At 39.6% G+C, this 20,434-nt stretch overlaps 1 protein-coding gene across 5 annotated transcripts in view; it reads left to right on the plus strand.

Moving 5' to 3' along the window:
* The window catches only part of pdzrn3b (PDZ domain containing RING finger 3b), a 251,137-nt gene that overhangs the window by 216,483 nt on the left and 14,220 nt on the right, over nucleotides 1-20,434 (plus strand). For 4 of the 5 annotated variants that reach the window (XM_062045800.1, XM_062045807.1, XM_062045815.1 and 1 more), the window contains 2 exons: nucleotides 11,111-11,373; nucleotides 15,206-15,293. In XM_062045800.1, the coding sequence (XP_061901784.1) occupies nucleotides 11,111-11,373; nucleotides 15,206-15,293 (351 nt within the window). Of the gene's footprint in view, nucleotides 1-4,134; nucleotides 4,154-11,110; nucleotides 11,374-15,205; nucleotides 15,294-20,434 lie in introns of those variants that run through there. The other variant, XM_062045833.1, reaches the window with a different exon arrangement.

Here is a 20,434-nt window from a genome sequence, read left to right on the forward strand (position 1 = left end):
AAACTTCATGAATGTTTTTTGTGACCAACAAGTATGTGCTCCAATCACTCTATCACAAAAAAATAATTATTGGAAACTCAAGACCGCCATGACATTATGTCCTTCACGAGTGTATGTAAACTTTTGACCACGACTGTACATGTTGAGTCATTAACATTTATTTATCATTATACTGACTAGTCCCTCAAAATTACATTTCCACTCTAGTAGGGCGCACAATTGGTGATTGCACCACTAAGCATAGACCAGGATGTAGCTTACCGCCATCTTTGTGTGAATGAATGATGGGTTCTCAGTTCTCTGGGAAGTGTCTAAAAAAGCACCATATGAATCTAATCCAGGTCTGGGCAATTATTTTGATTTGGGGGGGCCACATTTAGAGAAACAAATGTTTCTGGGGGCTGTAATATCTATTTTAGGAACTCTAATACAAAAACTCACAATAATGTCTGATTGAATGCTAAAAACGTTATGACAGACCACCTTAAAAAAACGGAATGGCATTTTGAATTTTCTACTGAATGAGACACCCAGAAAGTACATGACAATAATTTGGGATTTACGATATTAACTATGAACGATAAAACCCTGAATATTGACAACATATGAACGTCACACCCCCTCCCAACTGACATATTTTGCAATAATTTGTAAAGTAATTCGAAAACATCACTGCACATCATAATGGCAACTACAGTTTCCATCTTAAAGATCTAAAAAAAATTATTTGGGAATGTCCGGCGGGCCTTAATTTGCCCAGGTCTGATCTAATCCATTATTATGATTATTATTATGAGTGTTGTTATCTGATCCCTTTCTGATTTGTAATTTTACAATTCTAATTTATACAATTGAGTGAAATGAGTATTTTAATCCTAACCGTCCAGCTGGAAGTCTGACCCCCACAGACTAGTTATGTGCCCTGGAGGCCCGCAAATGAGTCTTGTCCCCCGAGTAAAGCACTTCTAACCTTTTCACTCAATTCATTTTCATTTTCCTTTTATTTACAGAGATTGATTGATTAATTGATTGAGACTTTTATTAGTAGGTTGCACAGTGAAGTACATATTCCGTACAATTGACCACTAAATGGTAACACCCGAATAAGTTTTTCAACTTGTTTAAGTCGGGGTCCACTTAAATTGATTCATGATACAGATATATACTATCATATATACTATCATCATAATACAGTCATCACACAAGATAATCATCAGGGTATATACATTGAATTATTTATATTATTTACAATTCGGGGTGTGGAGGGCGGGGGGGTTAGGTTTGGTTGTTATCATCAGTCATCAACAATTGAGAACAGAGAAATGGATATTGAAACAGTGTAGGTCTGACTTGGTAGGATATGTACAGCAAGTAGTGGGCATAGAGAGAGTGAAAGAGAGAGATCAGAAGGAATAAGAAAAGTATCTATATTTGATTGTTTACATTTGATTATTAACAATCCGGGCAGGGTGTTAGTTTAGGGTTGTAGTTGCCTGGAGGTGTACTTTTATTGCGGTTTTGAAGGAGGATAGAGATGCCCTTTCTTTTAAACCTGTTGGGAGCGCATTCCACATTGATGTGGCATAGAAAGAGAATGAATTAAGAGTTAAGAGATAAAAACTCATTGAGATTAAAATCTATTTTGCAAGAGTGACCTGGCCTAGAAGGCGGCAGAGACGGGTTTGGTAAATAAATAGAGCAACAACACAAAACAGGCCCAGTCACACACTATAGTTAAAAGTACAAATTACTTACAACAACATAAAAACATGCAATAGATAACTATTTAAAAACAAGTACAGTGCCCAATAGAAAGTGTCTCGATCCTTAAACAATGGCTTGAAATTCCCCCAAAGTGATCAATCAGTCCAGGTAACCTCAGATCCCTTTTTTTTGTAATTCCTTCCATGAATCATGGAGCAGCAAATCTGAAGGCTTAGCTCATCATCCTGTCGCAAAAAAACACTCTCTTCCATTCAAACCTCTCCATCGCAATGGAAAAGACCAAAGAGCTGTCAAAGAACCAAAGGGACAAAAGATTGTAGACGAGAACAGGGCTGGAATGGACAAACAGACCATGAGTGAGAAGCACGGTGAGAAAGACTTAAGTGTTGGCACTCCAAAGCATGCAAGATTTCACCTCATGAATTCAAGATGCCTCTGTTATATATTGTTTTAATACAAATGAAGGACTCTTTATCATTAAAATGTCACTTGAGTTTACCTGCAACATGACTGGTATTCCAAAATACCCAGATCATTTGCTAGCACACTGGTGATGCCACTCACAGTATTTCCCTGATTCTATTCTTTGTTTTCCTACTTGGAAGCATCTCTGTGCAGTTGTATTCTCCGGAGAGAAAGTGTGTTTTATTGTGATTATTCTGATCACACAAGACCAATAGATACCCTTTTTAACTGCATTTCAGGTCATGGATGGCAGTGAATTTCCTACAGCTCAACTAGGACAAAACAGGTTTTAATTATAGGTCCTGAAGGCCAGAGGAAGATTTTAAACCAACACAATATCTAAAAAACAATCTGTCGTTCAGACTATTGTAATGCCCCTGGTCTTCCCAAAAAATTATATCAGAACGCTACAATTATTACAAAACTGAGCTGTGGGAGCAGATTACACCAGTTTTAAATCCGCTGCATTGCCTCCCCGTCCGCTTCAGGGTTGATTTTAAAAAGTTAAAGTACCCATGATTGTCACACACACACTTGGTGTGGCGAAATTATTCTCTACATTTGACCCATCACCCTTGATCACCGCCTGGGAGGTGAGGGGAGCAGTGAGCAGCAGCAGTGGCCGCGCCCAAGAATCATTTTTGGTGATTTAACCCCCCAATAACAACCCTTGATGCTGAGTGCCAAGCAGGGAGGTAATTAAAGTTCCATTATTAGTTTTTAGGGAAGGACTGGGACATCAGAGTGGGTTATTGAAGTCTGACCTGTCACTGGTTTTTCTAGCTGTTGGCTGATATCCCTTTCAATATAAAGGCCATTTTGCGCTTCTGTACCTATCACACAAGTAATATTGATATTTCTCAATTCTAGGGTTTATCGCTACAGGTCCAAATTGCCCTTGAAAGCATAGATATTATTTGATTTGTATGAGAAAATGTTAAATTCCATGTAATTCCAGAATCAACTACTCGCATTTCTCAACCTATTCAAACTGTTCCAACGTCAAGATACTCAACTCATTCAGGACATTTAGCACTCTCTGCACTTAGTGCTGTCATGTTAGGTCAGGGCTACTCAAATGGCCGCCTGCTGGTCAAATCCGTCCCGAGTTCAGTTAAAAAACTTGGCAGAGAACTCTAGTTTTGCAGCAAATTCCTGAACACACCGGCACATTGTCAGATACTTGCATTGCCATTTTAACCTCCGAAAAGCCAGTGGAAACTTATATTTTGTATAACAAAGCTAATATGTTTCAGAAATGTGTACCTTTTTGACAATAAAATACACCAAAAACTGATGTCAAGCTTAGAGAATGTTAGTTCTTAGAATAACAATAACAGTGAAGGGAGAAGTCTGGTCCCCCTTAGCTTTCTAGAAATGTGGCCCTTAGAACAGTTTAGTTGAATAGCCCTGTGCTAGGTGCTAGCGTTAACACTTTTGCCAGTTAAAATATTGCTACTTTTCAAAAGGTGGAAAAATACATAATTTCCCAGAATACTTTATCTAAATATCTAAAAATGAGGGAATTTGTGTTTATAAAGTCTTTAGTATTTTAGCCGATTTCTTTGCTAAACATGTCAAATTCTTCCTATAAGCTATGCGAAGTTTCTCCGATTTGCAATGAATTAAATTCCACTTCCTGTTATTCCATATAAAATGTAATATCCTGTTGGGTGGAATTTGAAATTCCAAATTTTTGCACAAGTCTGATATACAAAAGCATCAAAACGGTTAATCTCAACACATATCTCAACATGTAAATGATAAAATGTTTCTTGGTTGTCTGATTATCTGTTAGTGAACAGTCGTGTCTTTGATCAATTGATCAAACATCTCCAGTGAGGATCTAGCTGTTGTATCGTGTAATCTTTGGTGACATCCTGTCCCTCAGTAGTAACAAAAGACTGCTATATGTTCTTTGCTGTCAAACAATTTGTCCAGATTCAAAAGCACACTTAAAAGGGTATGTACAAACACATTTAGATATCATTGACTGGTCCTTGAATGTTGTTCAGTCATCCTTTTGAAAATGTTTGCTTTACATGAAATAAAAGAGGGATTAACTGTGCTTTTCAAGATAAATGGCCCACACTCAAGCTGCTACACAGTTCCCCAAAATAAGGGTCTGAAAACACTTAAGAAGTTTGTTCAGACAGAAGAGGAAAGCATTCATCTGTTCTTGAAATGTTCACCTATTGGGTGAATTTCCCAGGGTTTTCTCTCCCTGAGTATCAAACGCACTATTTTGCATGTGTTTGCCCAACAATGTAGTAGAAACGTTGGCTTTTGAATAGGGTTTGAGTTCTCTTCAATAAGGGATTAGGAGGTAATTGGGTTGCTAACAATACCTTTCTGTTTTGAGCAAACAAAATGTACCTTTTTTAGGCACTATTCAACTACATTAGTCATAGTTTATCCTGTGTATTACGGAAGACACAGACATACTGCAGGTCTGTTATGCATGACATTCTGTTACATGCTATGAAATGGATATACAGGTCAATTGTAGAGGTACAGAGGTCTGTTCCATAAGGGTACTACAGTATGTTCCATAGGGATACAGGACTGTTGCACCGGAACTTGTCTTTGCATTGAGGATCTAGTTTTGTTGGATGGGGATAACCGGCCTGCTACATAGGGATACAAATCTGTTACATTGGGATACTGGTCTGTGTCGTACACTGGGTATACATATAAATTGTAGCTGGTTTTAAAATATTGCAGACCTGTTATATCAGCATGTGGGTCTTTTACTTAAAGGTACAACTTTGTTTTATAGGATACATGTATTTTTCATGGGGATACAGGTCTGTTACATGAAGATACTGTTGGTACTGTTGGTCTGTTATGCATGATGTTCTGTTACATGATATAAAATGGATGTAGAGGTATAGAGTTCTGTTCCATAAGGGTACTACAGGATGGTTCCTAGGGATACAGTTCTGTTGCATTGGGACTCATGTCTGTTGCATTGAGGATCTAGTTTTGTTAGATGTAGATACATCTCTGCTATATAAAGATACAGATCGGTTACATCAGGATACTACTCTGTGTCATAAGTATACATGCAAATTATTGCTGATTTCAAAGAAATGCAGGCCTGTTCTACCGGTATAGTTCTGTTACTTAAGGGTACACGTATCTTATTCATGGAGATACAGGTACTGTATGTTACATGAAGATAAGGTAGGTCTTACACATGATCTGTTACAGGCTATTAAATTGATATACAGTACAAGTCGATTGTAGAGGTATACCGTTCTGTTCCATAAAGATACTATGTTTCATAGGGATACGGGTCTATGGCATCTGTTGCATTGAGGATCTGGTCTGCTACTGCATCGGGAGATTGGTCAATGTCATAGGCATGTCACGAGAAAATTCTAGCCAATTTCAAAGGGCTACAATCCTGTTTTGACGACATATGGGTCTTTTACTTGATGGTACAAGTTGGTTTTATTGGATACGTGTCAGGTCTGTTACATGAAGATACCGTTGGTCTGTTATGCATGACGTTCTGTTACATGATATAAAATGGATATACAAGTTGATTGTAGAGGTATACAGTTCTGTTCCATAAGGGTACTAGGGCATGGTTCATAGGGATACAGTTCTGTTGCATTGGGACTCATGTCTGTTGCATTGAGGATCTAGTTTTGTTAGATGTAGATACAGGTCTGCTAAATAGGAATACATATCTGTTACATCGGTATACTGGTCTGTGTCATAGGTATACATGCAAATTCTTGCTGATTTCAAAGAAATGCAGGCCTGTTCTACCAGTATAGTTCTGTCACTTAGGGGTACACGTATCTTATTCATGGGGATACAGGTATGTTACATGAAGATAAGGTAGATCTTACACATGATCTGTTACAGGCTATTAAATTGATATACAAGTCGATTGTAGAGGTATACCGTTCTGTTCCATAAAGATACTATGTTTCATAGGGATACGGGTCTGTGGCATCTGTTGCATTGAGGATCTGGTCAGCTACTGCATCGGGAGATTGGTCAATGTCATAGGCATGTCACGAGCAAATTGTAGCCAATTTCAAAGAGCTACAAACCTGTTTTGACGACATATGGGTATTTTACTTGATGGTACAAGTTGGTTTTATTGGATACGTGTCAGGTCTGTTACATGAAGATACTGTTGGTCTGTTATGCATGACGTTCTGTTAAATGATATAAAATGGATATACAAGTTGATTGTAGAGGTATACAGTTCTGTTCCATAAGGGTACTACGGCATGGTTCATAGGGATACAGTGCTGTTGCATTGGGACTCATGTCTGTTGCATTGAGGATCTAGTTTTGTTAGATGTAGATACAAGTCTGCTAAATAGGGATACAGATCTTTTATATCAGGGTACTGGTCTGTGTCATAGGTATACATGCAAATTCTTGCTGATTTCAAAGAAATGCAGGCCTGTTCTACCGGTATCGGTCTGTTCCTTAGGAGTACACATATCGTATTCATGGGGATACAAGTATGTTACATGAAGATAAGGTAGGTCTTACGCATGATCTGTTACATGCTATTAAATTGATATACAAGTCGATTGTAGAGGTATACAGTTCTGTTCCATAAGGATACTATGTTTCATGGGAATTCTGGTCTGTTGGATTGAGGCTCTGGTATGCTACTGCATCGGGATATTGGTCAGTGTCACTAGCAAATTCTAGCCAATTTCAAAGGGCTACAAGCCTGTTTTAACGACATATGGGTCTTTTACTTGACGGTACAAGTTGGTTTTATTGGATACGTGTCTTTTTCATGATACATGTTTGTTACATGAAGATACTGGTCGACTGGCAATGATTTACAACACCACTACAGAGCTGCGTAAACGCCTCAACTGCCAATAACAAAGCATTTGTGATGTGATTGAGAACAAATTAGTATTCCTTTAAGTAGGACCATGCTGCCCTCTTGTCATTAAATTGATTTAACAGAGACCTCTCTGATAGGAAGCACCAGACGTTGTCAGAGTCATTTCTGCATGACAGTCACGGTTCGTTATGTCAGCTCAAGTGCATCTCCAAGGTGAACCTGGCCTGAGGTCAAGAAGTCATTTTGCGTTGGATCATTACCACTTTTTTTACTTGGAAATACATCACCTATGATTTTCAAACAACTGTACTTCAATTTCTACACAGGGTCACCATAGTGTAGTTTTTGACAACTCTCTGGCGATGATGCGGCGTGTATTGTGTCAGGAGGAGTGTTGTGGGTTTTTTTCCCAACTGTGCCGCAGAGCAGCGCTCTGTGTCAGAGGTGAGGGGAGTGAATAGAGGCTGTGGGACCCCCTCCACAGCTGGGAGGAGACTCCCCCCATTGAGAGCACTGAAGCAGAATGCTCCAGGCCCAACAGAAGAAGGGGGCTAAAGGCTTTGTCTCGGGTTCACCGCCTTCAAGTAGCTCAAGGATTCCTGGCAACCAGGTTTGACTGCTGGAGACAACATGCAGAGGGAAGAAAGCACAAAAGAGCTTGTATTCCTCAGCTGATGTGCAACACCACGGCCGGCTGTGGGTCGCAAATAACAATCGGGGGTCAGATACCTCACACACTCAAAAGAATAAGAATATGGTAAACAAAGGAATAGAGCAAGATTCAAATCTGATCTCAAGGTCGTAACCGGAGCAAAGTTTTAGATGATATGCAGGTGGTTATTCAAAAGGTTGACCTGGCTTGTACATGGAAACTCTGTACCCACTTGTATGATAATTGAGCTGTAACTTCCACCTATACCCCAATCCCTTGCTGTTCAGGGTCATGGTTGAGTTGGGCAGCGGACTTTTGGGCGAGAGGCACCGAACTGTTAGTTCTTGGCGATTCTGTTCCCTGGAACTAAAAGGTTCCTGTGGCCCTTTGTGTTTTGCTGGAAAATGTATGTCAATCAAGCTGATGTAGCTACAGAAGCATCAATCCTTAAAGTAGTCATGTTGATCTCTCCATGCCCTGCAAAGGAAGTATATTCAAGACCATCCACATGTTGCTTAGTTCCTGGGTAAAGTGCAAAAGGGGCTCTGGCTTTCAAACCCATATAAACTTGTTCATTTACGACTATTAGTCTGATTACACACTTAACTGATATCAGCCCTTTGAAGAACCGTGAACTTTGAGTTCTTATGTTGGTTGATTCAAGTCCCATCTGTTATTCTCCTCTATGCAAGAACCTTTTACTTCAATTAATCTTCTAGGGTTAATAGATGGCACACAATCCAACGTTTGTGACGGGAGGTTAAATACTCTATTTCCGGACGTTGCTAAATTAAAGACCATTCATGTACCTAATTATTTTTGATTAATTCAAGAAAGGGTACACTTAATTAAAGTTGTGTTGTGTTTGGTCTGACACTGACTCTGTAACATAACCTCACATAGTAATGACTCGTTACCCAAGCAGAATATTCTCTGTTCAAGGCGGTTTCATGTCTTAAGTAAATACAGTAGCACCTCAGGATAGAGTTGATTTATTTCGGTGACACAGCTCGTACCGTGAAATAAACATACAGTAGTACCGCAGCTTACAAATTATTTCTATGATTGTAATCATATTCAATAACTAAATCTAACTTGCTTACAGTTTAATACAGTGGTCCTTAACCTTGTTGGAGGTACCAAACCCCACCAGTTTCATATACGCATTCACCGAAAACGTTTTGTTTTTTTCAAATTCAAGACAAAGTTATGTTTTTGGTAACACTTTAGTATAGGAAACATATTCTAAGTAACAAAGACTTAATTTAGGGTTTTTTTGGACACCAGGGGAACATATTCTAAGTAACAAAGACTTAATTTAGAGTTATTTGGTTAGGGTTAGGGTTAGAGGGTTGGGGCCAGGGTTAGAGGGTTAGGGTTATAATAAGGCCATGCCGAATAAGGCATTAATAAGTACTTAATAATGACTAGTTAAGAGCCAATATGTTACTAATTTGCATGTTAATAAGGAACTAAGTAATGGTGAATATGTTCCCCATACTAAAGTGTTACCATGTTTTTATACTGGTGCACAAAATGAACCGTGCATGAACATCACCTTGTTCAAAGAACAAAACCAACACAGTGCATGAACTCACAACAAATTACACACCTGCAAATCAGTCTGACTTCAGCTGTTGCCGTATCCGTAATACGCCGATAGGGAGAAGTTTTTATTTACCTGATGAGTCGGGTGTGTCTTGACCTCCGCCGAACCCCTGAGCCCGAACCCCTAGGGTTCGATCGAACCCATGTTAAGAACCATTGGTTTAACAGGATAAGCCTAAAAAATAAAAACCTAAAAATAAATACTAATCAAATATACCACAAAAGAAGGGATTCATCAAAACTGAGGAAAATTCTAACTAAAAAAGAAATACTATTGATGTATGTTTCTTAATTAAACTATCAAAAAGATTAAAGTGCAAATGAAAATACATTTTCCCCACTTCAATCATAATTTTTGCGCTTTAGAAACTTCTCTATGACTTTAAACGCCAGACTGTGTGTGTCTAATACTGTCATTACTGCCATAAGTGGTGGAAAAGTGTATTACAACCGAGTACCGCTGCGGCCCATACAGACCACAGCTAAGAAACAATTTTTGGCGGCCCTCTAGGGGGCACTTGCGATCCAACAATAGGCTACACACATTTTTGACTCACTTACTTCATTCCACTTGTTGGAAAAACTAAATTATATCAATCTATAGCTATAAGCTAATGCTAGCAGGTAAGACATCTGAGGTTTTGGTCAGATCTTACGAATTGACATTTGGCACTGTGGCATTTTCTACGCCACCTAGTGGTTGGGAGGTTCGTCACCGGAATTTTTACTCGCAGCTTAACCCATTACAATTAGCCAAAAGACAGCTATCGTGAAATACTCGGGCACTCGTATCCTGAAATACCAATGTCGTCATAAAAAAAATTTGTATAAGTTACTGACCATTTGCTTCAAAGATTATGAAACTTTTAGTACATGTATATTTGCATTACATGTACTGTATGTTTCCAAAATATTTTGAACACACCACAAATGTACCACCTGACGGACATTTGAGGGATTCCTCAGGCGGTACTGCATCAAAAACCGACATCAGTGTGTAAAGGATATCACCACATGGGCTCAGGAACACTTCAGAAAACCACTATCAGTAACTACAGTTTGTCGCTACATTTGTAAGCGCAAGTTAAAACTCTCCTATGCAAAGCGAAAGCAATTCATCAACAACACCCAGAAACGCTGCCGGCTTCGCTGGGCCCAAGTTAATCTAAGATGGACTGATGAAAAGTGTAAAAGTGTTCTGTGGTCTGACGAGTCCACATTTCAAATTGTTTTTGGAAACTGTGGACGTTGTGTCCTCCGGAACAAAGAGGAAAATAACCAACCGGGTTGTTCTAGGCGCAAAGTTCAAAAACCAGCATCTGTGATGGTATGGGGGTGTATTAGTGTCCAAGGCATGGGTAACTTACATATCTGTGAAGGCACCATTATGTTGAAAGGTACATACATGTTTTGGAGCAACATATGTTGCCATCCAAGCAATGTTATCATGGACGCCCCTGCTTATTTCAGCAAGCCACGTGTTGCAACAGCGTGGCTTCATAGTAAAAGAGTGCGGGTACTAGACTGGCCTGCCTGTAGTCCAGACCTGTCTCCCATTGAAAATGTGTGGTGCATTATGAAGCCTAAAATACCACAACGGAGACCCCCGGACTGTTGAACAACTTAAGCTGTACATCAAGCAAGAATGGGAAAGAATTCCACCTGAAAAGGTTCAAAACTTCACCGGTTTTGGGGTTTTGTAATGTACAGTTAAATGACTGTAATGATCATGAATGATAAATCTTGCATGACAAATCGTGTTTTCAGCTCTGTAAAAATAATGTGAACCTCACTTTTTTTTTTTTCTGTGCTCCTTCTTTCAGGTCAATAGCAAAGATCTCTCAACAGCAACTCACGATCAGGCGGTGGAGGCCTTCCGTACCGCCAAGGATCCCATCATGGTGCAAGTTTTGCGCCGGGCCCCACTGCCCAAAGTGGTCAGCCCTACCAGCGACACGCAGATGTCAGATATCAGTACCCAGACAGAAATCACCCTGCAGCACATCATGCCCCTTACCTTTACCAAGCTGCAGCAACCGTCGTCGCCCTCCTTGACCGTGCTTGAGGAATACCTGCTTCCAGACGCGTAAGTGCCAACCCTCTGCCAGGGTAATGCATAACACGTCAGTTAAATCTAGGGATGATGTTTGATAAGAAATTATCGAGTTCAAGCCCATTATCGAATCCTCTTATCGAATCGATTCTCTTATCGATTCCAGATAGGTTGTTGTATATGGAAAAAAACACAATATTTGGTTTAACAAAAGCTCACTTTTATTTTATAAGAAAAAAATAAAATAAAATAAATAAATAAATATTGACTGTTACCCCCCTAAAAAAAAAATTGACTGTTGTTACCTAAACTATATTAAGTGCTATTTTTCAGAAAAACAAATATATACAGTAAAACAAAAACAACCTGTCTCTGTGATCACTATAGGTATATAAATAATAACATAGTGTTAAATAAAATCAGTCCCTTGGGCACAAAACTGAAAATAATACAGCTCTCCAAAAAGTGCACTTCTGCTGCTATTGGAACATACTAACTACACACACTATGACACTAAGAACACCACAGTCATCAATCAACAATTCTTCTTCCCTTACATGAGAGCGAAGCCTGGCAATAATTGCATATTGCCTGTTCTGCCCTCACTATACGTGTTGAGGTTATACAGCTTGGCAGACAGCTAACAAACAATCCAAAACGTCTAATAAAGTTCCAAAGCAAATTAATCCATTTAGGCTCTCTATTGTTGTTGATCTTGCTTTGTCTTTTCCTATCTTTACTTTTGTCTTGCACTGGACTGTTATTTATTTGTTTTTTTTTTAACTGAAATACACACAATGACAAATGTATAAGCTATGTGATTCAATTAACATACTGAAATGTAATACACAATATGTAAATATTAGCTTCACACAAATATACAGTAGTATCATCAAACAAATACTTCTGAGTGTTGAAACTATTTCGATGGTGGAAATACACGACTGGCAGACATTTTAAGTCCTCAAAACATCCATAGAAACAGTGCACAAAAATTGTTTTTCAATAGACATCTTACTATCAAATTGAAACACTTTCCCCCTAATATTGAGTTATATAAACAAGTTAAACAGTTTACTTACAGACTTATCTTTTCCAAGGTTTGTAGGAGCTAACACAACTTGTCTACTTCTCAATTGTCTCATGAACTGAACTGACTCGCCAACCCGGAAGTGCCCAAACTAATGACGCGTAGTATTTGCATATCGCCACAAGGTGTCAGTAAGAGTCTACAATCAAATGGGCATAACATTGCCGTCCCACAGGGCATTTCCTGTGGGAAGGGATTCGTTCTCAGGGATTCGAATAAAGAACCAACTCTTTTTCTTTACTATAGTGGTCTCGATAACGGGTACCGGTTCTCAAAAAGGGATTCGAGTCAGAGGACTCGGTTCTTTTCTTATCGAACAACCGGGAAAACCGGTTTCGAGCATCATCCCTAGTTAAATCCCCTGTAGAATGTGTAGTTTGCCAATTTGGTATTTTAATCTGAGTGGTAGCAAGCCTTTATTTATGTTGTTGTGTTGCAATAAGTTATCTCTTGACACATCTGACACACGTGCACTTACCCTCCGAGCATTAAAATCTCAATAACTCAGATATGTGCAGTTTCATAGTCATTACACAAATGGTCATGGACTTAGGGACAATTAGTTCCTAAATCCCGCCCGTTTAGATTAATGGCGGCCGTGGTTTTCAACCAGTCTCGCTTCAATTTTACGCACAGTCAGCAAAAGGTGTGTACCAAATGCCGCAGTGATTCAGCTAATCAACAACAATTGCACATGACAGGGGCGACTTGTCCAGGGTGTACCCTGCCTTCCGCTGGATGAATGGAGATGTAGTCCTATTGTTTATTTAAAATACCTGTGAAAAATGACCAATTTTGGCAAAAAGTATTATCCAATATTCTATGCGCTGACAGTCATGCCAATAATACAGTTTGCTGTACAATGTATATTGTCCCACAAATTATTACCAATAAACAATATTGTTGGGATTATTTTGTGACCAAAATAATCACTAATGGAATCTTAATATATAATAATTCAAGTATTCCTGCACAATGTACGACAACTGTGGAAATAAACTTGTCAGAAGTGAAATAAATATGTAAATCGAGGTTCCACTCTATATTAGGGTTGTATGGTATACCGATACTGGTATATTTGCTGGTTTATGAGCAGAGGAGCATGTTCGGCAGTGCACAATCACAGAGTACTTACAAGCAGACACAGTGTGTAGACAGAAAAGGGAGAACGGACGCATTTTGGCTTAAAAACTAACGATAAAGGTGAAGTTATAACACTGAAACGCCCTCAGGAAGAGGTGCTTTAAGACATGGCTAGCGAGCTAGCGGCTAACGTCCAGCCGCAGTCTGCAGTGTTGTAACTACTTCTAAATCACTAATCCTGGTCTCCATGGCGACAAATAAAGTGAGTTTCTTACAAGTATCATCCCTGCAGGACGAGGAATAGCTAAACATGCTTCACTACACACCGTAGCTCACCGGCGTCACAATGTAAACAAACGCCCTGGGTGGATCTACACCTGACATCCACTGTAATGATACCAAGTACAGGAGCGTATCTAGTCGATACTACTATGATTACATTGATATTTTTTTAGCATCAGGAAATATGTCCCTGGACACATGAGGACTTAAATTATGACCAATGTATGATCCTGTAACTACTTGGTATCGGATTGATACCCAAATTTGTGGTCTCATCCTAAATTAATGTAAAGTATCCAAACAACAGAAGAATAAGTGATTATTACATTTGAACAGAAGTGTAGATAGAACATGTTAAAAGAGAAAGTAAGCAGATATTAACAATAAATGAACAAGTAGAATAATAATTAATTTTCTACCACTTGTCCTTAATAATTTTGACAAAATAATAGGTAGATAAATGACACAATATGTTACTGCATATGTCAGCAGCTAAATTAGGAGCCTTTGTTTGCTTACTTACTACTAAAAGATAAGTTGTCTCGTATGTTCACTATTTTAATTTAAGGACAAACTTGCAATAAGAAACATATGTTTAATGTACCCTAAGATTTTTTGTTAAAATAAAGCCAATAATAAAAAATGTTGTGGTCCCCTTTATTTAGAAAAGTACCGAAAAGTATCGAACCCTACTCTATAGCAATGCTTACCATGGTGTCGATACAATCGATGATTAGATCGATGCTCCCATTCTTGATACCGAATCAAAGCTTTCAGTTTATGGAATCGTGAAAAAAGTAATTGTAGCGTGGAATTGAAAATATGCGTCAGGTCGCCAGGATTTTAACTCGATGCATGCCTGTGCTGTGTTTAAGAGGTCACTTAGCACTCCGACACACACCTTTCACACAGACCGTTAATTGGAAGCGTGACACCTTATTATCTCTTCCCCGCCTGCGGGGCTGTGATCACACCGGATGTGTTTGAGCTGTGATGGGAACACGTACCTGTCACAGGAGTCGACAACTCCCCCCGGGCACACGGGGAAATTAACTAGTGTTGCGTTCATGGACATTTGCATAGTCTCCTGTGTCAGGTCCTGGAGTCTTAGAGTCTGGCTACATGTTATACCTTTTGGCCAGCAGCAGTCTGACTTTAAGGAATAATTGTGATTGTTTTAATTGATTTCCTTGTCAAATTAATAACGGAGCTTATTAATTTCTAACTAGCCTCTGGGTGGCTCTGCAGTTTTTGATTCAAATGAGATGTCTGCATAGACTTCATACTACGTGCTCCCTGACTGGTTCCATTTTCCAATCCGGGACCAAATTAAATTAAGATGTGATGTTTTTCCCATTTAAAAATGATTATTCCATTTTTCAGTTTGTCCTTCATTCTGTCGTTATTCAGGCATCCTCCTGGGCATGAATACTTTGACCCCAATGACTTCCTGGACGGCATCAATCAGGACATAGAACGTGAAGAGCTAGAATATGAGGTAAGCATCATGTCGAGGCACTGAATTACTTTTTAAACTTGAAATTATCGCACTCAAATCCGTGCCAATACAGTTTGCTTATAGATGGATGGATCGTTATTGTCATTGCACTAAAAAAGTGCAACAAAATTAAATTTTCAGTACAAAACCTGTCCAAGATCAGTGTCAGGTTCAAACACTGATGACATCTATTAATCAGACAAGAAGCAAGGAATCATGCAGAGACAGAGTTCAATTTAGCTCATGAGGAGAACGCATGGAGCTGAACACTTAGTCACAGTCTCGCCCTACGCTCTAAGGTTCAGCTCCCGCGTCCCTCTTTTTATTCAGAGTTCCATAGTCAACATCACTGAGGCCGCCTCTAAAAAGAGTGGTCACATATATTATGCAAAGCAGGTCCAGGACGCACAGTACGTGACGGAATGCGCTGGGGGCCTTGTGATTTCACCTTGTCCCCGCTTCGTCTGCGTGTTGTCATCTTATCTTCGTTGAGGTCCTTGAAGTATCTGCTTCGTCTGCGTGCTGTCATCTTATCTTCGTTGAGGTCGTTGAAGTCTAAAACAAAGATAACATCTGTGGCTGAGGCCAGCCCTCAGACAAGAAGTTTTGTCCTTGCATAGATTAGAAAAGTCTAACTTGAGCACAATAGCTATTAACTAAAGCACCGGACTTTAAGCATACTAAAGTTAGTGTGATAATATATACATGTCTACCCCAGGGCAGCTGTGCTTACAAATGTAGCTTACCACCACCAGGTGTGAATGAATGATGGGTTCCCACTTCTCTGTGAGCGCTTTGAGTATCTAATAATACAGAAGCGCGATATAAAATCCAATCCATTATTATTAGTATTATTATAAGTATTCTAACAATCAGACATACAGTTACAGGGTAGACAGAACGGGAACATGGATCGGGTCGCTACGGGGGCGTGAAAAAGGTAAGAAAAATGGTAAACATCGGGGGAGGAGGGCAAGGGAAAAAAGTCCCAAACTAAACTCCTATCAGGGGGCTTAATTTGAGACCAAGAAAAAAAAACCTTGAGCAAAGCCGATATACCGTATATATTACGACACACAACTCAAGACTTGCAACGAGGGGGATCATTTTGGGGAAAATCTCAAAGTAACGACCTTGTCAGGTCGTTCACAATCATTATGAGAGACGAGAACACATTGTCTTTTGAAGCTGAATATACAGAGGATGAACTGCTGGTTCTGGAAGCGAGCACGAAGGAATAGTGAGACATTGGAGCAGACGTTAGCCGAGAGAGTGAGGTGAAAGTGACGACTCTATAAATGTGGATCTTGGAGACGAGCTATTTTGACATGAATGGAGTGCTTACCCAAATAAACCGGGAAAACAAATGTCTCCGGCCAGCTGGACCAAACGCACAACTGTCCACCGATTGAGTCACACTTTAATGATTGATCATAATCATGTACTGTAGTGTTATTGCAACTACAGTACAAACAAAACATGAAATGTGGGCTAATACTTTACAGATACTGTAATATGATGATGTTTTTCACAGTCAGTACAGATTATTGTCCTAATGCAGTGTTGTGCATTTGGAAGCTCGCTTATCTCTTCCCGTAGCACGCCTGATGTGTTACTACGCTGGAAAAGTAGTTTTACGATAACAATGTTGCTCCAGCTTGGTTATTATACAGGTTACGGAACAAAAATGAAGTATTGCTGGCGGTTTTTGAATGCATTTTTTAAATGATTTCGAGGTAGAATTAGAGATGTCCGATAAAAGCTTTTTTGCCGATATCCGATATTCCGATATTGTCCAACTCTTAATTACCGATTCCGATATCAACCGATACCGATATATACAGTCGTGGAATTAACACATTATTATGCCTAATTTTGTTGTGATGCCCCGCTGGATGCATTAAACAATGTAACAAGGTTTTCCAAAATAAATCAACTCAAGTTATGGAAAAAAAAAATGCCATCATGGCACTGCCATATTTATTATTGAAGTCACAAAGTGCATTATTTTTTTTAACATGCCTCACAACAGCAGCTTGGAATTTGGGACATGCTCTTGTTCTGGGTATTTGTTCTGTTGTGTTTATGTTGTGTTACAGTGCGGATGTTCTCCCTAAATGTGTTTGTCATTCTTGTTTGGTGTGGGTTCACAGTGTAGTGCATATTTGTAACAGTGTTAAAGTTGTTTATACGGCCACCCTCAGTGTGACCTGTATGGCTGTTGACCAAGTATGCGTTGCATGCACTTGTGTGTGTGAAAAGCCGTAGATATTATTCGATTGGGCCGGCACGCAAATGCAGTGCCTTTAAGGCACGCCCCCAATATGGTTGTCTGGGTGGAAATCGGGAGAAATTCGGGAGAATGGTTGCCCCGGGAGATTTTCGGGATGGGCACTGAAATTTGTGAGTCTCCCGGGAAAATCGGGAGGGTTGGCAAGTATGACTGGGAGACGCAACTGCTCTGTACTTCTCCCTACGTCCGTGTACCACTTCATACAGCGGCGTTTTAAAAAGTCATACATTTTACTTTTTGATACCGATAATTTCCGATATTACATTTTAAAGCATTTATCGGCCGATTATATCGGCAGTCCAATATTATCGCACATCTCTAGGTAGAATTGATAGCTCCCATTAGATGCATTGCTAGCCACCTAGAACGTGACGATTTTTATATGTTAGAAAGTGAAAAAGACAAAAAATGTTTGTCTTCTTGTCTCTCATAATGATTGTGAACGATAGGTAAAATTAGGTCATGTGCAAATTCAGCAGTTTTCTAAATTGTTTTTTTAATTCTTCATAATGGGCTTCACCTGACCACACATCACTGATCCACGCAACATCAACAAATGCTTTGTTGTTCCATAAAAGCCACGGCTCGCCTCTGTGTCTCCAGTCAATGGCCCAATACTTACCGATTTGGAGTCCTGACAGGACTCAAGTGGCCCCGGTTTTGCTGCAGCAGATGCACAATGGCGACATGGTTCCGTATTAGTGACAGGGCCTCATAAGTCTTCCACGGAAGGCGGATAATTAGATGGCGCAGATAATAGATCAGCAGTGACGAATCTGTTGATGCACGCTAACAATGCCTGGATGAGACCATAATGTAGTCCTGGGGTCACCCACCCCCCAATGGGTAATAATGAGTGATGCCTATGAGGGGACGAGCGGGAAGGTGAAGTTCAGGTCGGCAGATGGGGAGCAGCGGAACATCGACTGACCTGACAGTGTCTAATGATAGCGATTCTCCCAGTTGGATTATTATCGGTTCCATTAAACATCCTGTGACTATGCTATGCTCGTTAGTTTGGCATCCATCTTTAGTGTGTTCAATTTTGTTCATTGAAACAAGTAAAATGTTATGGATTTATTTGTCTCATATATGTATTGATTAGAGGTGTCCCGACCCTACACGGATTTTTAATATCAGTCCGATAGCTGCAAAAAAAAGCAAGTATCGGACGATATCGACTTGCATCTAAAAGCTCCGATACAAGCAGCACGTTTACTTGCTTGACATCTAAATGTCCTCCAAAAAGCACTCAAAGTTGTTGTTTTTTCCTTGTATTTTAGTGAAGTCGTTTACCAAAGCTAAACTAGGAGCTAGCAGCTACACAACAGATAAGCACGGAGTAGCACACAAGCTAGACTTAAGTAATAAGTGTCCATAATTGAAAAATATTGGATGGCGGTTCATTTATCTTGTCTTTATTACCAAAGCTTTCTTTTGAAAACTGAATTATTTGTGTTTCAATTTTGTGATCTGAATCTTAATGTCTTAAATTATGCTGAAAATGTCAATTATTCTATATACAGCAAGTCTTTGCTAATGTATTCAGTGGATAAAACACTTTTATTGCTATATCTCAACACATAGGCAAACATACCGTATTTTTCGGACTACAAGGCGCACTTAAAATCCTTTAATTTTCTCAAAAATCGACAGTGCGCCTTATAACCCGGTGCGCCTAATGTACGGCATAATTCTGGTTGTGCCTACCGACCTCGAAGCAATTTTATTTGGTACATGGTGTGATGATAAGTGTGACCAGTAGATGGCAGTCATACATAAGAGATATGTGTAGACTGCAAGATGACTCAAGTAAACAACACCAAAACTTTAAATATTGTATTTTACATTACACACGGCACTCAAAAATCTGTCAAAATGTTTTTAGTACGACTTTGGTAAGCTATGAAGCCGCACCGCTTGATGGATTGTCGGCGCATTAAACATACTAATATTATTATGGTGTGTGTATAAGGACTGCAAAATGGCACCTATTAGCAGACACATTATCTGGCGTTTTGTTTCGCAATATTATGCAAAACCAACTTTTCTTACCTTCTGGTACCTGCTGATGTGTATTTGGGATCTGCATAAGTCCTGAAAATGTGCGCACGTCCGCCATTGTAGTCCGTGCCGACCCCGTAGTCATAAGCTTCTTATGTGGCATTCATCTTCCACCGTTGCCATTTCTAATATATAGTAGCGTAAAGTTCTTACTTATATCTGTCAGTAGACTAGCTATCAAAGCGCTAAAAACTGTAGTGGGTTTACATTATTCACCCACGGAACTTTAGTTATTAGAGAGTTCTGGTCGGACGTTTTTGTACGGGACACATTTCGGGCGTTGTTGTTGCATTATTGAGCCACGGATTAAAAGATCCTGCTCAGTTATTGACCAAAGAACCACCATTACATGGTATGTGGACTACAAGATAGTATTTTCCTTTTAGAAAAAAATCCTAATATGACCCTTTTAATGCGCCTTATATGAAAAAAGACCTGACTAGACCCGTTCATCGGCAGTGCGCCTTTTTAATCCGGTGCGCCCTATGGCTCTAAAAATATGCTATATGTATTTGCTAACACACATCCTGGAGCTTCGACCCACTTTTGTGCGTTGACCCCAGACGGAGGCCTCATCCTGCCCTTTAGAACGACACGGCTGCTATCGGTACCTGGATCTATCAGATTACAGGTGTTGACAAGTGGAAGCAGGACCACGTCGGCCTTCTGTTCGCCGCATCGTTCCTCATTCTGTCACCGAGCCTCTCAATAAGCCAATGGACGCTCTGTGTTTAGCGGCGAGATTAATTGCTGTGATTGACTCACTCCGTTTCAGAGTCGACAC

The sequence above is a fragment of the Entelurus aequoreus genome, linkage group LG01 (assembly GCF_033978785.1).
Source record: "Entelurus aequoreus isolate RoL-2023_Sb linkage group LG01, RoL_Eaeq_v1.1, whole genome shotgun sequence".
NCBI classification, from domain to species: Eukaryota; Metazoa; Chordata; class Actinopteri; order Syngnathiformes; family Syngnathidae; genus Entelurus; species Entelurus aequoreus.